This window comes from Poecilia mexicana, unplaced genomic scaffold (assembly GCF_051168715.1).
Source record: "Poecilia mexicana isolate PSO_F unplaced genomic scaffold, ASM5116871v1 scaffold_23, whole genome shotgun sequence".
NCBI classification, from domain to species: Eukaryota; Metazoa; Chordata; class Actinopteri; order Cyprinodontiformes; family Poeciliidae; genus Poecilia; species Poecilia mexicana.
The window spans coordinates 14,204,054-14,224,113 of record NW_028263392.1 but is presented as its reverse complement, the minus strand read 5'-3'; the positions used below and the strand labels follow the sequence as shown (position 1 = coordinate 14,224,113).

Below are 20,060 nucleotides of genomic sequence, written 5' to 3'. Positions count from 1 at the left end.
TTGTTTTGAGATGTTTATTTTTTTTCTTTGCATTATATTGACAGAGGTGACATCAGGAAGTTTAAATGCTTTTGGTATTTTTTTTCTCTACATTTTATTCACTTTTTTTAATATCGGAAAGGTACCAGGAAGCAAAGGAAGTGATAACCTCAAGCAGTCACGATATATTGAGGAGAGAGTTAATAATGTATGTAAATTAAGGTACAACAGAGGAAAAAGACATTTTGTACGCTCACAGTGAAGCTTTTAGACTAAATTATAAATGGAGATTTACCACAGACTGAAAACTTTCAGTTAAATTGGGATTGCTAAAAATTGAAAAAGCAGATTTATTTTTTATTACATCTCAAATTAATTAGGTGAAAATGTTTGAGGACTTTCTTTAACAAACTGCCTCATTAGAGCACAGGCCAAAGTTTTTTTTTTGTTTTTTTTTCAAATTAGAGTTGGGGTGTGGAACAGTAAAACAAATTGTGGGCAATTTGTACTTCAGAAACTAATCCGAGAGATAACATAATTAGGCGCAAGCACTAGTAAACAAATCATCTCATTATCCGTCCCTAGCACATCGTATTATGTCTACTACAGCAATATACATGATGATTCTTATTGGGTGCTAGAAAAAAGAAAAAAAAGTACAATATGGCTCTAAAATTCATGTTTTTACTGGTTTCATCAAAACTACAGAGTGTCCTAAAGTCAGCCTACAGTACAGATAACCAGGAAGCAGGTTGGGGTGGGGCGCTGGTCGTCTTCCCACAGTCTTCCTCCACTTTTCTGGCATGAAATAAAAACAAATCTCAGTCCATTGGGGTGCGCTCTCGCTTCTTCCCTTCCTTCTTTTGCTTCTTTGCATCTGCAAGAAAGGACAAACAGAGTAAATATAGTTATAGTCCTTCCCCATAACGGCTTCACCGCCAGAGGTGACACCTTTGAAATGAGGAGAAATCCCATTGTCTCCATGAAGAGGAGCCGCGCTGCGTCTCTGATCGTAACAACCGTACAGGTTTTAATCAGCTAGTTTGCCTCTGTGAATGTTTTGTACTGTGACCCACTTTACACTGATGAGACGGATCTGCTGGGTTTATGTAAAACAGAGGTTTAGTGTTGAGTGGCACCTGGCAGCCATGTCTTTTGCTTTGTGAGCTCTGCGTGTAAGCAGACAGCGACGTTACCTTTAAGTTTATTACTTCATGAAGTTTCAAATAGTCTCTCGTTTTATTCCAATTTCTAAAGATTAGTTTATCTAGAGGCAGGTGATTTTATTACTAGAGAAATATAAAAAGGCACACGTAAAAAGTTTAAGTCCGATCTCAAGAAACGCAGACATTTTATGAAACGTTTATAAAAGGACGTGCATTAAAAATAAATCCACTTTTTTTTTGTTTTCTGGTTCTCATCTCATGCAACAAAAATATCTGGCTGCAGCACAACGGATTTACCACGTCAGTAAAATTCAATAAAACATTATAAACATTGTTGAGAGGTGCTTGAAGAGTCTTCTGTTTTTGTTTTTTTTTTTATGTTAGCGGCACAAATAAAAGAATAAAAATGATCAAAAAATATTTGTAGTTCAACTGATTTAATCCTTTAAATAAGTTGGCAGTTTTATCAGCAAACTCAAAGAGTTTTATTTTGGAAAACAAAAGGCAGAAACAAAACTTTTCTATGCATTTCTGAGAAATAAGAACCCACCAATTGGAAGGCTAACATTTTCTACTGCAACGTTAAGGAAGGACTGGCGTCTGTGACCAGTAGCTACACTCTGGACCAATCATCAGAACGCTACAAATAGGACCAACAGCTATAAAGACACCTATGGGGATTTAAACAGGTGAGAGAACAAAGGCAGAACATGCAAACTCTATGCAGGAAGGCCTGAGCTAGCACTCTGTAGCACTCTGGGAACTCGGGACCTTCTTGCTGCGAGGAAACGGCGATAACTGTGGTACCGCGCGGCATCGTGGAAATTACTTCTGCATCCTCTCCCCTCTTCGTCCTCCCACCGGGAAGAAGGGCATCTTCACACACCAGAAGGTGCGCACTCGCTCTGGACGAACATGCAAATAAGCAACGGGAAACTTGTTCAATTAAGGGCGAGTCGTAAATCACGTCGAACTGTTTATTTTCTTTTTCCCCAAGCGCTCGTGTCACCCGTGAGAAGTGAGATGGTGAGTAATATTGCCCGCGTTCTGGACCGGCACTGCAACTGAGCGTCGCTTTGCAAACTGAACGCAGCAAGAAAGTCAAGCGCAGAGACGAAGCAAATGAAAAAAAAAAAAATTAAAAACCGTTCTCCAGTTGGAGATCTGGACATGACTTTAGGTCGTCTGCTTCAGTAACTGTCATGGCGTCTCTGGGGCCGTCTCTCCTAACACATCGGATTTCTGTCGCAAAGCTTTTGGTGTCAACACTGCCGTGTTAATGCTGTTCGATCTACTTCAGAGACATCCGAAGTCAGTCCCGGGTCGGTGTGCTGGACGTTTCAGTGGTTTCTATGGTTCTGGGTCATTAGCAGTTCCCTGGAAAACTTGATGATGATTTAAATGGCTGAGAAGTTCCTGCTGTCAAAGTTTGAAGTGGCTTATAAAACATGGAGAACACCGCAGCTTCACACCACTGCCCTTTTGAATTCCTTCACCATACTAAAATGTATTTTCTGTTTTTACAATGATTAATCCTTGAATCGCATCTTCCCTCTTTAACACTTTTTACCAAACCTAGCACAAACCACTGGCAGATGAGTGAAATGCCAAATGAGTCACTGTGCAGCACCTTCATTAAGGTCTTTTTAAACTTCCAACTGGCAGTGGAATAAATTGAGCGGATCTAATTAATGAGTTTCAATCTCTAATGAAAGAAGATGATGTATGGAATCGTCTGGAAACATGGTGGTAATATAGAAATACTTAAACCCTAAATTAATGTTCACATGCAGGGATTATGTTGAAAGGACACCTCCACAACTCGCAAATCCTTTAATAACATGCTGTCAGGCAGTTTGGAGCTGCAGCAACTTATGCTCCGTCAGTGAGATGTGAGCGGCGCTGCCTCCACCTTTTAACATTCTCGCCGCGCGTCGCTCAGAAAATCTCCAGGAAATCTTTTCTTTTCGGCTGCCAGCTTTCCGCGGGGAGCAGAATTTAGATGCACAAGGTGCTCTCGAGCATGCAAATACTGAAATTGCTACGGCGCCCCGTTTGATTGCTTGCTTTAATTTGTTGGAATGTTTTCCGTCCCTTTCTGCCCCCCATGCCGACCCCTCCTCTCGTTTTTTGTGTCAGCATATTCTGCTCCCCAGAGAGGGAAAGGATTCGCTCTCACACGTCGTTCTCTCCGCTCCATGTGAGATAGGGACTCTCACTCAGGAGGCTCGAGTGCATTCTGCCACATTTGCAAGTCGGATGTCACAGCATCTCTTTGCTTTTCGAACGCAGTGGGAGTCAAGATGGTGTTACTTTTTACAGCTCAAACATGTCCGGAGCCAGACGCTTTCCTCCTGCCGTTTCAGAAAGACAGAAGTAAAAACCGGACGTCGTTTGCTTGAACATTTACTGTAGGCTAGGATTCAGTCTTTTTTCAGGAATATCTTGTAAAGTTCTTTTTAAAATCTTGATTCGTTTTGACTGGACTGATAGAAATGCCTCCAGAAATCGTCAAGCGAGTGAAATTACTGACAACTTGGATTCTGTGCTTCTTTACTCTCGTCTTTCCAAATCCTCTCAAGGCTAAAATGTTGTCTTTGCACCTCTTTCTTCCACTTAACTTTCCTTGACTCAACAATCTGAACCCCCTGTTTTAACTGAAATCGATTCATTTTCAATATTTTAATTTGCAAAGCTAAAATGATGTAGCGCTCTGGGGACATTAAATGTCCGTTCTCATCCGTTGGTCATTTCGTTTCCCGCTTTAAGTGCTAAAAAGGATCTATTTAAGATAACAGACACATGCTGTGGCTGCAGTTGCTGTATTTCATGTTGATCACCACTGGGCTGTCACAGTGAGGCAGGAGATTAGAGCTAAACCCAGGGACCAGTGCCAAATATAATTAAAGGCCAATTTAGTTGGTTTATTAATGTAAAGTGATAACATTTGAGCCTGAACTTTGCCTTAACAGGAGCTTTATTTCCCCCCAGTGGTTCCTTGGCTCTGTGACTGGAACATCACATCTATTCGTTACAATAAAAATGTTAAAAAAATTGTTTTCTAAATTTCGATAGTTAAACTTGAGCTTTTTCCCCCTCTTGGCAGTTTCCAGGGCCATGGCTCGCTACCTTCTGTAACCAGGTAAGCAGTCATACAACGTGCATTGGCTGTGAAAGCATGTTTTTGACTTTTCAAGTCTGAGCACCACCTGCTTATTCAGAAGGAGGCACAAGTGTGCTCTGCACAATTTTTAAAGATTGCCATATTTATCCAAAGACTTTTGTTAAATTCAAAAACCAAATCTGGTGTCCAAATGTTCCCCCCCTGCTCCATGCTGCGCGCTCTCCTGTTCAGCTCAATGAAGAGAGATATCTTCAGGAACTCGTGTCTCATTTCTGTCTGTGTCTGCTCTTTGTTTTGCTCCATGTGGTCTCTCTTTCGCCTGGAACGGACAGGAAAGATACGCAACTCTGAGTCTCGTACGACTCCGGTGGGACTCTCAAGCGTATCCTCCTTTGGGGTGTGCAAATGACAAATTTTGCCCCCTTTCGCAGCGACCAGCTGCCATCTCCAAACCTCAACGTTGATGCTCGGAATCGCTGGTTTTCACAGAAGATCTGTCCGGCTGCGGGAAGCCAAACATTTAATTTACTTTTTCTGATCCCACTGCTGAAGATTACATTTGTAATATCGTCACACTCTCTTTATTTTGAACCAGGTAGCCTTTCCGCTTCCCATGGCTTATCTTCCAACAGACAGTTACGAGAAATCACCCTTCCTGCAGACAGCTTCCCACTGACTGCATCTCTTCGTCTGGACCTCTGTCGTCCCTGCTTTGCTTCTCCTTTCACCTCAGCTCTCACACCTCTAAGATTGTCACTTTGCATCCAGGCAGTCGGCCCTCGCGAGAAGTGATGTAAACAGGTGAACCTGGAGTGTAACACAAACTCAAACTCAGTCTGATCTTCAGTCACACTTACAGAAAGGTTTACCTTTTCTTTTAAGTTCCAGTGCATCATGGTTTGACTCTTACAAAGTCAAACCAGGATTCTACAAGCTGCTTAATCAATGGGCGTACTTAGTTTTGTTTTTTCACCGACACTTTATCATGCTAAAGTTTGCCATATGTTGTATTTTTATGAAAAGAAAAAGGGAAATTACACAGATGGCACATAGGTCAAATTTCCTTAAAAGCTTCTCAAACAACATGGCCATAAAACCCAACTCAACCCAAACAGGACAGACGTTAAACGGTCCACAGCTCTGCAAACCGCCACAGAGGATTTCACACCACCTCGGGTTTGAAATGAGCCTCCCTGATTGTGGTTATTTGATGAAGCGACAGTAAGGTTAGGCAAACTCTTTGTGCAAACTCTGTGTCAGCTGCTGAGCGTGATAAACGCGGCTTATTGCCATTGGCAACATTTCCAGACTCATAATAATTCTGTTTAGACAATGGGGAATTGACAGTGGCTAATTCACATCCTTTTCTGCAGAATTTACAAGCAGCACTGACCCACAGTGAATCCATTGCTTCTTGCCAGCTTCATACCAGACAGTAACGTATCCTACGAGTGTTCACATGATTGCATTTTTACCCATTAGGTCAATACTTGTTGCTACTTAAGTTTTTTTGATTACTCTCCATTTACCACAGAAAATCACAAGTAGAAACTCACATTGTTCCAGAGTTCAGTGAGTTTGACATGGCTGAGGAAAGCTAAAAGCCTGTAATTACAGCTGAATAGTGAGTTAACTATCTCAGTCCGGGTTTAATCCTGTCACTCAAAGCTTCAGCTTCACAGTAAAGTAGGAGGATTTCCTTCTGCGTGACGGGGAATTGAATGTGAATGCAAATCACACATGACATTGCCTGAGATTAAATCATTTGCAAGGGTTTGTTGGATTTAGCAAAGATGCAATCAGCGCACGATGTCTGAGGAGACAAGGCGAGAATCTACCGAACTCGCACAGTAATTATCAGGAGAGACGGTGGAAGTTCAGTCCTGATGCAAGTCGATACATATTCTGATGCACAATCATTCTAATTAAAAAGAAATCCAGGAATCTTTTGACCGACGCGCGACGAGCAAAACAAAACCTCGTCATCGGCAGCCGCTGCTCAGCACTTTGGTAGAAGAAAGAGAGAAAAACAAACGGTAAACCCACTGAGCTAACATTTAAAATATAGTTATGCATTATAAGTCAAAAGAGCTTCAGTCTCCTTTGTTCTTTTCTGAAGTGTTGCTCAAAGTAACAGTGATGTAACACTGTGGTAAACACGGAACAGGCTCATATTTTTTAATGTGTTGTTGACAAAAATATAGAGGAGGAAAACATTTTCACAAGAAAAACAACTAAAGTTTCAACATTGCATTTGTTTATTGAAGTCCACAGATTTTAAACAACTTCCAAATGATCCGTTTGCTGATTTAACACTTTTTGATCAAATTAATAAATGTAATTTAAGAAACAGATTCTAGTTCAGATAATACTGGATTTTCACTCTTTTTTAAAAAAAAAAAAAAAAAAAGGTGCAAATTTGCTTTGTTTGCAGAGCAATCTTTTTCAAGTTGACAACCTGTGGCGCTTCTAGACCAAATTTACAAGCAGGGGCCCGGGGCCCCACTTATTTTCTCTCATGAGCGCATAGGAAAAAAGAACAAACAAAAACGTGAACCAATAATAAAAAAAGTACCCTGTCAGAGCTGCAGGTTGCAGACCTCTGATCTAACTGATGAAAACTCAATAGAGTTGAAGCTAAAAGTGCAACAACTTCATTTTTAATTAGAACCGTGAAGCTAAAACTGAAATTGACCCATGGGATTATGGTTACAGTTCCAGCTCAAATAATCACAAGAGATTGATGTAGTGTCATCTCTTCAGTACAGAGGCTATAAGTCGGGTCAGGACAGATCCTACAGGGACACTGGCCCCAGTTGGCCCCCATCCAGGACCGCTCATGTTGACAACTGATGCTACCAACACTGATCCATTTAAAAAGTAGCATGGTAAGCCTTCAGAAGTTCATTCTAATTGTGTTAGCTCTTGATCAGCTCTCAATAAAACAGACCCATAATTATCCAGCTCTGGACAATCAGATAGTCCTCCATACTTTTCCTACTTGTACAGAATGCCTGTAAATTTATATCACTAGAAACCGAAAACCTGCAAGATGCTATAGAAGAAATGCAAATAAAAGCTAATCTTGCACAGTTTGATTCATCGTTTTGCTAAGTCAGCCTGCTGCAAAAGCTGCTTCATTACATTCATTTAGATTCCACCCAAGCTTTGTTTTTGCTTTTGAAGCTCAGCAGTTAAACTAATTTTCTTTTCTGCCAGAGACAGACATTTGTTCCACATGATTTCTGGGAATCATCATAGCTTCTGACAGGCTTGTCGTGTCCAGCGAGGGCTCCCGTTTTATCCGGCAATCATTTCTTCGCTTCCGCAGCTTACCTTGCAGCTTGGGCTTGGAAATTTTCCCGCATGGCTTGGTTGCCGTGACGGTGGCAGAGCAGGTCGCATCCATGAGCGCTCGCTTCAGTACCCCGGTCCTGTTCTTCTTCCCCGTCGCCAGGTCACACTCCCCCCAGTCCTGGAACTCGTACTTGCATTCCCCTGAAGCAAACGCAGGAATCAGATCTCAACATCTCAAAGAGCAAATAAAAGGAGAGAATCTTGTAAAAATAAAATGAATTTGACTGGAAGAACCTCTCAGAGCTCATGGATTTGTGTTTAATGGCTGCTTGATGAGTAACTGGTTCAGAGTGACCTGATGGAGCTCTTCTCGACAACAGAAGATGATTCTCAGTGCAGAAGCAGACGGGACCTCTGCGTTTTGATCTTACATTTGCTATATGATGAAACCTAACAACAGATGGATGTAATCAAAAGCAACCTGGAGAAATAACACAGAAACAATCTATAGCTACATGTGAAGAGAAAGCCTCTTCATATGAAAGCAATTAAAGATGCAAGATTGCTTCTGAAAACACCATTAGCTGCTGGTGTGTGCTGTAAAAGTGGGCTTACAGAGGATGTGTGTGTGTGTGTGTGTGTGTGTGTGTGTGTACATAAGTGTTTGTGTTCTATAAGGCCAAGCTTCTCATCTCTCCTCTTGCATTATTTTGCTGCCAGTCCGGCCAGGCTCCCTGGAGGCTGTGACACTCATTCGTCAGCTTCCTCTCACATGAAAGGCCGTGTCACCGCAGCCGAGATCCCAGAGTGCTCATCAGAGCTGGGGGGGGAGGAGAGGCGAGGCAGCGCAGGGCAGGAGAGCAGAGAGAGGGAGTGACAGGGCCATTGTTGCAGGAATCCAACAGGGACTTCCTGAGCAACCAACTTTGAAAGCCGTGTTCCCCTCACAACCATGATTTATGTCAGAGACAGACAGAGATATCCCACTTGTAGCGGATTTATCGGGAAGCTGTGCTACATTTCGAAGGCCCACATGCAGCATGCCGGGTTGCAAAGGTATTCACACACCTTTAACTTTTTGACTTTTTTATTTAAGTAGTGCATAAATGTGCGCCGGGAGGGAAACTGTAAATTGTTTCATTTTCGTTTAGACGCCCCCCGCCGTTCGTCTGGGTTTGTCTCCACACGCTTCGCACATCTCGACACAGAAGTGTTTCTTCCTATTTTATTTATTAATATTTTTGCATAATATCAGTTAGATTGCAAGACAACTATCTCTGGAGATATCAGTTTTCAAGTCCTGGTCTAGATTCTCAAATTCATTTAGCTCTGGACTTTCGCAGAGCCAAAATAAAACATGAATGGAAAATAGAATAATTTATTTACTGTCATTTTACGACGTCCTTCCAAATCTCAAGTCTTTTAGATCTCCTAAAAGCTTTCTCTAACTCTGAACGGCTTCCCTGTCTCTGCTGATGAAAATCCTCCCCACAGCATGACGCTGCCACCACCAGTGTCACCGTAGAGACAGGGTGGAGGCAGCGTCATAATTATGGTCTCTTCTTGTGGTGGTGGCAGGATCATGCTCAGTTTCTAAGAAAGGAAATCAAAAATACTTTACACCCTTTTTGTATCATTTAAATCAAAGACTGCTATTTCTGCATGTAAGCTTCATAACTCTGGCTGTTCAGAAATGAATCAAAGGTTTGAAAATTAGTAAATATGATTCGTTGAGTATTCTTGTTGTACTGTATAGTTCTTTATTTTACCTTCATAAGTGTAAGATATGAATGTAAATGTTTTTCTACAATTTTCTGACAAGTACTTTATCATTTCTGTTGTGGCAGAGAGTTTAAATCAGAGAGAAATAAACCTTTCTCTGTAGCAAGACATTGTTTCTGTCGTTACGCAACTGTTTAGCTTCGCTGATCTTACCTCAAATTAAAAATAATTCCATCGTCTTTTTTAACTATTAAATATCATAAAAAAGTTCAATTGAAGTCTATGAATGAATGTTAATGTGTACGTAATTACATTAATTGGGGTTATGAAGTTTGTGTCCACTTTATATTAAAAGATATCTTAAATAGAAACCAGGAATGTCATTAGGTTTAAACTTTTAAGCTTCACAGAGTGGCTGCGGTGCATTGTGGGAGCGTTCAGAGTGTTTGTGACCTCCGTCAGTCCGTCAGTCGTCCCCGAGGCGCCTGACTCCTTATTTTGGGTTCACTTAGTGAAAACGATGACTCTGCAGAATTATTCGCAGCTACCTCTTTTGACTTTATGCTGTGTTGTACTTTTAAAAAACTTTAAATGTCAATTAAAGCTGGAAAATAAAAACGGCTGCCATACAGCATGCAGTAAAAAAAGGCAATAAAATCTGTAATAAAAGAAAAGCAAAAACATTAAAGTGGAAATTTATTACAAATAGGCTTGTTTTAAATGGTAAATATGTTGATTAAAACTGACAAAGTCAATAAAACTGATTATGTTGTTGCTGCTGCTCCTTTGTAAACAACTTTTCTTCAAAGTTAGAATTAAAAAAAAAAAAAAAAACGCCTTCGTATTGGAGTGATTTTGACAAAAGGTAAATGTCAATGGCCTGACAGCTGGTCAGTATCTCCAAAAACTGCAGGTTAAACTGCAGTTTTGTCAGACAGGTTAAAGAAAAGTTGTTTTTTTCAGAAATTATTTGGCTTTTCATTCTGTCGTATCCGGTTATTTGTGCAGAAGAATTTAAACTGACTAGTGTTAGTCTTAAAAGGCCAAAGCCCATCTGAAATGAGACTTTCCCAGGGCTTCATTCATCTAGCAACCACCACCCCTTGAAGGCACAATAAAAATAAATTATTATGGTTTAAAACTTTCGCTCTCTGACGAGAATAATTTGCTTAGCAGCGCAGAATCTAAATGCTGCTGCAGGCTGCACTGCGAAATTGCAGACTCCAAATGTATTTTTTTTGTGCAAGCAGACCTGGAGTGTTGTGGTATATCAGAGTAAGCGGTGATGGTTTCACCTTCTGAATGTGTGCGGCGTTAATATTATGGGAAATCCTGATCCTGCAGGCGCTTCCAGTTCAGGACGGGTTGTTTTAAAAGAATCCGTTCCAGGTCAGGATGCCGCCATGTTGACTGGCCTTCCAGCTGGTTTTCATCACAGATATGTTCCAGTAACTGCAGCATCTTTACCACAAACATGGGAATGTTGATCTATTTCCATTTAATCTTCTCTAGCAACCTTCCTCTGAAGTCTGGATCTATGCAACTTAGTGCTATCCTTTCAAAACTTTTGCTTTTCATCATTCCTGATGGTTTGCTTCCAAAGCCTTTCAGGTTTTAACTTTGGAACAAAAGTCTCCCAGGTTTTGTCACCGTTAGAGATTTCAGCTTCACAAATCTCACACTGTGATCTCCCTCGGTGCAAGAACAATGTGTTGGACAACTTCCGCTGTTTAGATAAGCTAGAAATATGAAAAGGCGAGTGAATGTGCCTTCCACAGCGGCGACACTTGTGGATTGTCAAAATGTGTCCAGAGATTTATGGACCTGCCAAACCCCATTCATGGTGGTTCCATTTACACAAGGTAAAAACAATGCCTGCTACTCTGCTGTGCTGGTAATGACGATGTTGGATGGTTATTTCCATGACAATGCATCATATTCTCAGCAGACATTGCTGTTGTACCTCTAATTAGCTAGCTTATGCATTCCTGTTCTGAAAATGAGGCCATTGTTTGTCTGAATGACACATAACAATGGATTATGATGGGGAGTGGAGCAACAAATGGAAATCATGTATTTGTACAAGGGTGGGATTCTCTGGGTATGTTAGTCAATAACTAAAATACGATGAATATTAAGCTGCGGGTATTTTGTTTCACAATTTCTAGATTTGATGTTAACGTGAGTAAACGAATGAGGAAATGAGCCTTTAAAAGAAAAATTCTTATGTTTTGCTTTTTTTATTTTCCCAGAATAAAATTCCATCGGAAAACAAAAAATCCCTCAAGGCCAAAGTATTCGTATTCTTAATGCTAAACAATGTCAAGATAACAGGAGATGAATATTATTATTATTATTTAACAGACGTGAACAACACCCAGTGAATAGGTGCATGTAGGACAACAAGTGCTCCAGCAAACAGCAGGAACTGAGGAAGAGGAAGTTTATAAAAGCCGTGGAGGTAATTAGAAAAACTACAACCAGCTGAGTCTAATCAACAAGATGGCTGCAGCTGAGTGAGAGGCAAAAAAAATGACAAATGAACGACATCATGAACAAAAGGGGATCTAATATACAAAAAGGAGTAAAGAAAAAACAGACACAATACAAAAAGTAAATATCAAAAACAAAATGGAAACAGAACCAAACGCAAATTTCATACAAACTCTAGTATAATTCTCAGTGAAGCATTTTTAAATTTATATTTTACTTTAACTAAGTTGATCCAAATTTCCCAAAGGTAGTCTATGACTTTTACGATTTTCCCAGCCTGTCAGAACATATTCTGTTCTATAACGGTAAATATTATAAGGTCTAAAAAGCTGCTGGGACTGTAAATTAATTTCTTTGCTCAGAAATCTTAATAGATTTGGATCCACTGTCCACGTTGTGACAGCAGAATTGTCACCAATTATTTTTGTAAAAGCAATTATTTCTCAACAAAGAACTGAATAAATGTACGCAAAGTAATAACTGCATTTTTCTAGACGTATTAGCGCGAGACAACATTTCTACAATCCAAGATTGATCTATTTTAGCGCTTTGCCACTGATGCTAACAAAACTGTCCACATCTCTGGACTCAAGAAGAAATATTTCACCTCCAAACTTCTTCTTCCAGTTGCAGGGGATCTTGCAGCGCTGGGTCTTGATGGTCTGCTTGCAGTCGGTTCCTGTGCGCGTCCCTTCCCTGGTGCCCAGGCCGCAGTCGCCCTCGTTGGCGACGCACACGCTCCACTGCCAATCCCCACAGTCAGATTTGCGCTCCTTCCTTCCTGTTCGGATAACAGACGTTGGAGACGCAGATGTGCTAAAAGCTGAGAAGCTTCTCATCTGAATTATTTTGTGGTTCGGTGCGACAACACAGGAGAAAATCAGATTCGAGTCTCGTTTATAGTTTTAAAGTAAGTAGTTTTTAAATTGTATATTTTTGTCCATGTCTCTTCCAAACAGGTGCAAAAGTTTCAACTTTTATTGTGTTTATTAGAAAAATATATTCTTTGACTTTTTTTTTTATTTTACAAAAAGTAATCCAAGATTGAAGTTCTCCTTTTTGTTAATCTATAACTTTCTTCTTACATCAATGTTTTTAATGCTTACGTTTTAAAATGAAAATAAAAACAACATTAATTTCCTCTGTCTGCTGTATTTTTGTAATTGCTTCAGGTCTTTGCACTAATTTCCAATGCAAATAAACTTTTCCCCTCCAATTTAAACCAGCTTAAATTTATTTCCTTTACCCAGGAGGAACATTTCAGACTTATTTTCTCTTTGTTGCAAATCACAGTTTATTCTAAACTTTCACAAGAGACCAATTACTTCAACCTAAAACTTTTTGGGGATTTTATTTATTTATTTATTTTAAGTTGTGCCCTGGTAAATTAATCACCCAGAAAGTGGAAGTCCTGCATGTGTATTTCTTAATTTGGTCCAAATTGCTTCGTTATATCACAGGTGCGCTGACAGGTTGCAGTAATCACCTTGTTTTTCCGCTTTCCCTCCTTCGGCTGCCATCACCGTCAGCACCAGGAGCGCCAGCACGGCCACCTGCGTCCACAGCTTCTGTCCAGTCATTCTTGAAAACAGACACATGAAAAGTATTGTTAACAGCCTCCCCAAAGAGACAAACATGGACTTTAGAAGGTCGATGTTTTGGGGGAACATGGAGGTGAGCAAGAGTCGTCCAAAGTCTTTAGAGAGCCGAGGAAAGCCTGGAGCGTTTCCAGCTCCTCCGTCTTATCTGGAGCCACTGTGCCGGCCTCCAACATCAACGTTTTGATTGTCAGCACAGCAGTCGCAATGACAGTCACACACGTGTGTGTGTGTGTGTGTGTCGATCTGAGCTTGTCACTGTCGCATAAAGCCATCACACCGGTCCCATTTAAAACCTCCGCCTGCCCTCAGGCTACATGGAATGTAAGAGTTTAAAACCTGCTTGAAGCTTTGGATTGTATCGGTTTTAATCGGGTGATGATGGAGGCCCGGTGGTCAGCACCACTGCCTTACAGCAGGACTGGTTCTGCAGGGGCATAAGATGCTCTCTCCACGTACCTGGGCTCCTCTCACAGCCCAGAAACACAACGGCTAAGCTAACCTGTTGGCGCAGTGGAAACATTTCACACAGACATGAACATTAATAGTGTTTGACTTTTTGTTTTTCATCCTAGCTGAAGAGTTCAAACATGCATTTCAACAAATGCATGTTTGAACTCTTAATAAATTTTATTTATTTCGGTTCAAACTAGGCATGAATGTATTTCCAGATTTTCTATTGATGTTCCACTGATTGGTCAATAGGTGGCAGTATATAGCATGACTTATGGATGGCAATATAACTTCTTATGCAAATAAAAACAATAATGAACTATTTTGAGTACCAGAACCAAAAAAATGTTAGGTCTTTGTACAACTAATTCAAACTGAAGATGTGTTGATAAGGAATATTCAGCTCACAGAAATACACTTCACCTCCCTCACTGACAAAATGATATTCTGGTCTGATCACAAGCGTCAGGTCAAGTTTCTAACCACAGCATTTTTTAAACTGATTGGCAAATCAGTTAAAAAAAAAAAAACCAAAAAAACTCTCAATCCTCATTCCTCCTACTGCTGTCAGTCACTTAGACAGAATCACTTGCAGAATCGCCTCTCATGCCACGTAGGTTATCTTGCTGTTCAAAAGAATATGAGCTTTCTGACATTTAAGATGATTTCTATTGTGAAAGAGACTTTAGAGACATTAGAGGCTTCAAAAGATTTCAGTTTGTGGCAGAGTTTCAACCTCCTGCACCTAAACATACAGCGAAATCTACTGTGCAATGCTTTAGATCGAAATATATTCATGTGTTAGAATGGCCCAGTCAAAGCTCAGACTTAAATTTTTATTAAAAATCTTTAGCTAAGACTTCACAAATGCCATCTGTGCAGTCTGACTGAGTTTCAGGTGTTTTGCAAAGAAAAATGAGACAAAATGCAGCTCTGCAGAGGCACAACCATTAATCACTTCCATAATTTACATTATAACAGGAGTGCGAATTATTGTTGTTGAAAGTTTAAGATATGGTACATTTAACATGTATATTCCTCTACCAATAATCAAACCTAAAGACTTGCCCGTTTTGGGCTTATTAGATGCAACAAAGTGCAAAGTAGCCGTGAGGTTTACGAATGTCGGGAGATTTCACAGCTTCGGCGTCCAGAAGGCTCGCTGACCCGTTCTGCTTTGGCTCCAGGAAAGATTCTACTGCCGACAGAACCAGAGACGTCGAGGAAAAAGCAGAACGCGTTTGGATTTATGTCCCCTTGATATCCATCCCCTCCAAAGTGCAGCCAGGATTACTCGTTTACAATCCGTCAATTAAGGAATCAGAATTGCAAACTGCAGTAAACTTTACCTTTTCTTGATTCTTCTGCTGACTTTTAGAACGCCAGGAAGCTGCTGAACGGGACTGCCAAAAAGAATCTGCTGCCTCTGTAAGCACTGCCCTTTCCTTTTTCCTTATTTGTTCTTTTCTTAGTAAGATTCTCCGGCAGACAGGGCTCTCTGAGAGGGAGACAGCATGGGACTCGGGCAATTACCAAGAGTCTGACACCAAAAATGCTCTTTTCCTTTCATGTTCTCGTAGAACAGTTGAGCCTCGCAGGGAAATAATGTGCATTTGTCATTTTTAATCTGTCAAGAGCCGGGTCTCGGTCCTCTGTGATTTCATTCTAGCACTCTGAATAGACATTTGACTTTTTGTTTCAAAGATTTAGTCTGACTATGCATATATTTAAACCTCAAATTCAATTACTGCCAGTTCTTTAAGCACACCTTCTTATTAGAGCTCAGGAAACTCATACTGCGCTGTAAGGTGTCGCCGGTACTTTTTCTGCTCCTGAAAAGCCATTTGAATCCTCCGCATGATGGAATTTATTCTTTTCTATTTTTGGCAGCTCGCAGGAAAATCCAGCTTTGATTAAATACTCAGGCTCTGTCTCCTGCTTTTACTTTAACATTGACTGTGACATAGTCCAAATTGTTCTTCTTCATGAGCAACAAAAAAATAAAAAAACTCCGGTGGAAAGAAGCATATACAATAACTTCTAAGAGTTTCATATAGAAAATCCAATAAAGGCCTCCAGATAAGGATCCGCTTCTATGAAAAAGGAATTTAGTCTTTCAGAAGATAAGAAAGCTTTTTCTCAGTTAGTCACAAGCAGAGCGAGAGGGTGGAGAGCAGAGGAGGAACAGTAAGGGACGACAAATGATGACTTAAATGAAAACAGTGAGTTCTGCATATTTCCGCTGCAGCTGGAGAGTCACATGGTCTCCTTCTCCGTCAGGTCAGTAAACTAAGACAGCTTTTCTAAAGCATTTAACAAAGTTGGTGTTGGGATCACGCATTGTGCTGAAATGTGTCGTCACTGTGTGTCTGATTTTAATGTCAAAGAGCTGTTTGGTTTCTGACGACAGGCTGAAAAGCCTCTCAGAAAGGAAAAAGCCAAGAAACCAAACTGTGTGTACAGAGGGACCCATAAGATACTTTCTGTAATCTACACAAAATTATGTTTTTAATAGTAAACAAACAAAATCAAATTATGATTGATGCTGAATGCTACCCAAAAGAGGAAGAGGAATTTGTTTATTCTGAAAACCATAAATAAATACCCAAGATGTTTTCCTGATTTATAGCTGGAAGTTTGTTTTTTAAATTTTGTCCAGAGTTTCAGCCGAGATTCTGATCCAAATCATAACTCGCTAAGATATCCTAATGACCTGCCTAAGTAGCATGACACAAGATAACCACACTCATTAATCACGACTAAGCTTTCAGTGGATCCCAAAAAATGTAGGAAATTGCTGCAGCTGAAGGTGTAGCAAAGTGAAACACTCATAAGTAAATGTCACTGAGTTTCCTGAAGATTGCAGGAAGAGAGAAAACTTTGGGAGTTTATGTTTTTAGTCAACCTTTTGTTCAGAAAGATAAGACGCTCTGTATTCAGGTGTATACATATTACACATCACGATGGTCTGAGGCAGATCCAAGCAAAAACCCAAAGCTCATTAAAGGAAGCACTGATAGCGTGATTCCTGGGGATGTTCTGATCACAATCTGTCGCAAAATAAATTGCAAAAACTAAAAAAAAAAGGAAAGAAAAACAAAATGTTGCCTCTCCTGCTTACTCTGGAAGTGCCACAGTCTGAAACCTAATAAATAGTGTTTACATGCCACAAGCACCGGAGGCTGAGACATTAGTTTTGTGCTGTTCATCTGTGGCCAATCGACTGGACTTGCAGAAGAAAAAGCACACTTACACATCTGAGTTATACGCTCCCTCTGCAGAGGCTCATTCTTCTTTTTCTTTCTTTTCTTGCCTTTTGAAGCTAATCTGAAATCATTTTCATGAGGCTTTCAGTACAACAGAGCTCTAAATTACAGGAGGTGGATTTTGGCTCCCATTGCAAAAATCTTAACTATATTTTGTCATTTTAGTGACTTCAGGTCAAAACTGAGACGACCATGAAAGAAAACTCTTAATAATAATAATAATAATAATAATAATAATAATAATAGACACGGTGATGCATTCAAGCAGAAAATTATTAATCGGCAACGACAACTTTCTCTGACACTATATTTCAGTTGTATTTATTGTATATGGATTGGTCAGGATGCTAATAAGTATTGTTATTAATAAACATATTTCTGCTTAATTTGAGGAAATAACCTGAAAGAAGATGAACAGATGAGTTAGCCCTCACTTTTCTCTGTTTAATTTAAACACAGACAATTAAGAAGAAGCCAATACTGTCACATATCAATGACAAAACAAATAAATAAAATAAATCTCCATGAAACACTCTGCCAATCTAAAGCGCTGCTTTCAGCAGAAACTGTTAGATATGCCGTTAAAAACGGATTTTCTTTTGCACATACACTGTAAATACGTCACATAATGCATGTTTTTCCCCCTCAGTTTCCGATATCAAAATCAAATCAAACAACTTTTCATGTTTCAGTTAAAAACTGAAAACATTGCAGTTTATTAAATGCAAGAAGATTGACAATAGTTTAAGTAAAATTTAAAGTTCGATCGAGTTTCCTCCTGACAGGTCGGTCGTGAGTCTGGTTTGCAGACGCACATATTTTCAGCTGTACCCACAAATTTTCTGTGGGACTGAAAAACATTGACTTTGTTACCCTTAAAGCAATTCCTACTTAATCTGACATCAACTTCTTCATTACGTTTTTATAGCATTTGTAATTTCGTTGATGGGGGACCGTTTCTTGGCTCCATGAACTGACCAATCAGAAAAAAACAAGCCTTCTCACAGGGAAAGGAACTGAACAGCCATATGGGGAAGTTGCACAAAGAAGTCATAAAAATGGATTTTACTGAACTGTGACTAGCGTAAAGCTACTTTAATGAAATCCCAGGATAAAAATATAAAGATGTAGAAGAGAAATGATACTTGATGAATCAGTTACATGACCCAATAAAAAGGGAGAGAGCTGTTAGCTGCATCAGCTGAGAGAAAAATATATTTTTAACCATCATTCCACTACGTCCTCTGGTTTTGGGTTCTTTAATTGAATCCATTAAACTCTCAGATTAGAATCGGATCATGAAATAAAAAATGCAACCCTCTCTGATGTGTCATGGCCGTAAGCTGAGATCTCTGAGGCTGAATGAGGGAGTTTTCTTGTTTGTGGTGGTTTGAGTCACTACTTTTGGGCTTTGTCATTTTTGGATTGTGTATTTTATTTTATTTTATTTTATTTTATTTTATTTTATGTTTGTCCTGTAACTTTGCCTCCACTGGGTTGGTTTAATGTTTAGAGGGAAAGTTGTTTTATTCAGTATTTTTGGCTCATTCTTAGGAAATACGCATTGCTGTGGTTTCCTGCGTTATTTTGCTCTTTGATATTGAAAGTAAACTGTTTATTAAAACTTATCTCGTATGAATACAAATACAATATTCATGTATGCATTTAATATTTCTGTGTAGCAGATAAATTATGCATATTTTAATTTCATGCTAAACTTCAGAACATGTAATTTCTAAAACCAAGACCACCATCTCTGTTTGGCTTCAGTCAAGTAATAAAAGCTCTGTCTCTATGCAAGGTATTTGTTCCATCTCTCCTACATGCACATAGTAAACAGTACAGAAAAAAAGGTTTCGATTTAATCTGACAAGTATGAAATGATTTGTTTTGTGCCCTTTACTCCCATAAACCTGAATAAAATCCTGCAACACCGATTTACTTCAAAAATCGCCAAATTAGTAAAGGAGCCGATCTGTGGAGGGATTCAACGATCCGAAGTAAAAAGCTGCAACGGAAAAGTTTAGGTCAATGTACATTTTTGAGTTAAAATGCTCAAGTTCAGACTCCTAGCAACTATTCAGGACTTTGTGATAGTGTTACATAGAATCCCATTAAGAAACATTAAAGTTGATCGTCATAATGGGAAAAATGGAAATGTTTCAAGGGGAAAAAACATACTTTTTTATCAGGCAGCACTTCTCCACTGACAGAGGTGAGAACTTCCATTAATAAGACATTAAGATATTAATAGCATACAGCTCAACAACAAACCTACATTAAGAATAAACCAACTGCACCAATGTGTATTTTGCAAAACGTGCGCAGAAAATAAAAAAAAACTAAGCAAGCTGCAAACACAACATCTGAAACTGCTGCACTGAGCATTTCTCCTCCATCGGCATTTCCATCTCCTCAGCTTCCAGCAATATTTTGCTTTCCACTTGAGAATACAACAACAACAAAACAGCATTATTTAACTCCAACACATTCAGCCCACTTTTAAAACTGAGCAATGCTGTGTTTATGAAGACCAAAATCACCAGCTGGTCCCGACTTAGGAACTAATTAACTTAGAAAGCAGAACTGGTTGGAACAAGTTTTCTGTTTGCTCCTTTGTAAGCTGTGCATATGGCGAACAACCTACAGGATCGGCACCATCACTCTGAAATCTGCTAAGATCCAGCTTGAAAAGAACGCCCTCAGCCACCGGGCCTCTTCACTGCAACAGCTGCGATGCAGCGCAACGATGTAATGTTAGACATTATTAGCAATGCCTGAATCAGCTGAAGAGACAACCATCAGTAGAGACTGAAACGTCTCTGTTGCACTGCAGAAAGCAAAGTCGCCGTTCCAAAACTGACCAGAATCAAAATTCGGTGATCATTTGATCGTTGCTCGTCAAAGTGTCTTCTCTGGTCCATTTTCAACGTTGCTTTAGGGAACATGGAAGACGACAAGA

At 39.7% G+C, this 20,060-nt stretch overlaps 2 protein-coding genes across 3 annotated transcripts in view; both read right to left on the bottom strand.

Annotated features, from left to right (window-relative positions):
• Window positions 1–20,060, bottom strand: part of gnai1 (guanine nucleotide binding protein (G protein), alpha inhibiting activity polypeptide 1) — a 424,795-nt gene that overhangs the window by 317,431 nt on the left and 87,304 nt on the right. The window lies entirely within an intron of this gene.
• ptn (pleiotrophin) overlaps window positions 1–20,060 on the bottom strand; it is a 63,457-nt gene continuing 43,397 nt past the window's right edge. For both annotated transcript variants that reach the window (XM_088003066.1, XM_015002864.2), the window contains exons 2-5: window positions 13,268–13,362; window positions 12,389–12,562; window positions 7,606–7,767; window positions 1–856 (exon numbers count right to left, since the gene is read on the bottom strand). In XM_088003066.1, coding sequence (XP_087859192.1) covers window positions 801–856; window positions 7,606–7,767; window positions 12,389–12,562; window positions 13,268–13,361 — 486 coding nt within the window. In that variant the 5' untranslated portion in view covers window position 13,362 and the 3' untranslated portion in view covers window positions 1–800. The remainder of the gene's footprint in view (window positions 857–7,605; window positions 7,768–12,388; window positions 12,563–13,267; window positions 13,363–20,060) is intronic.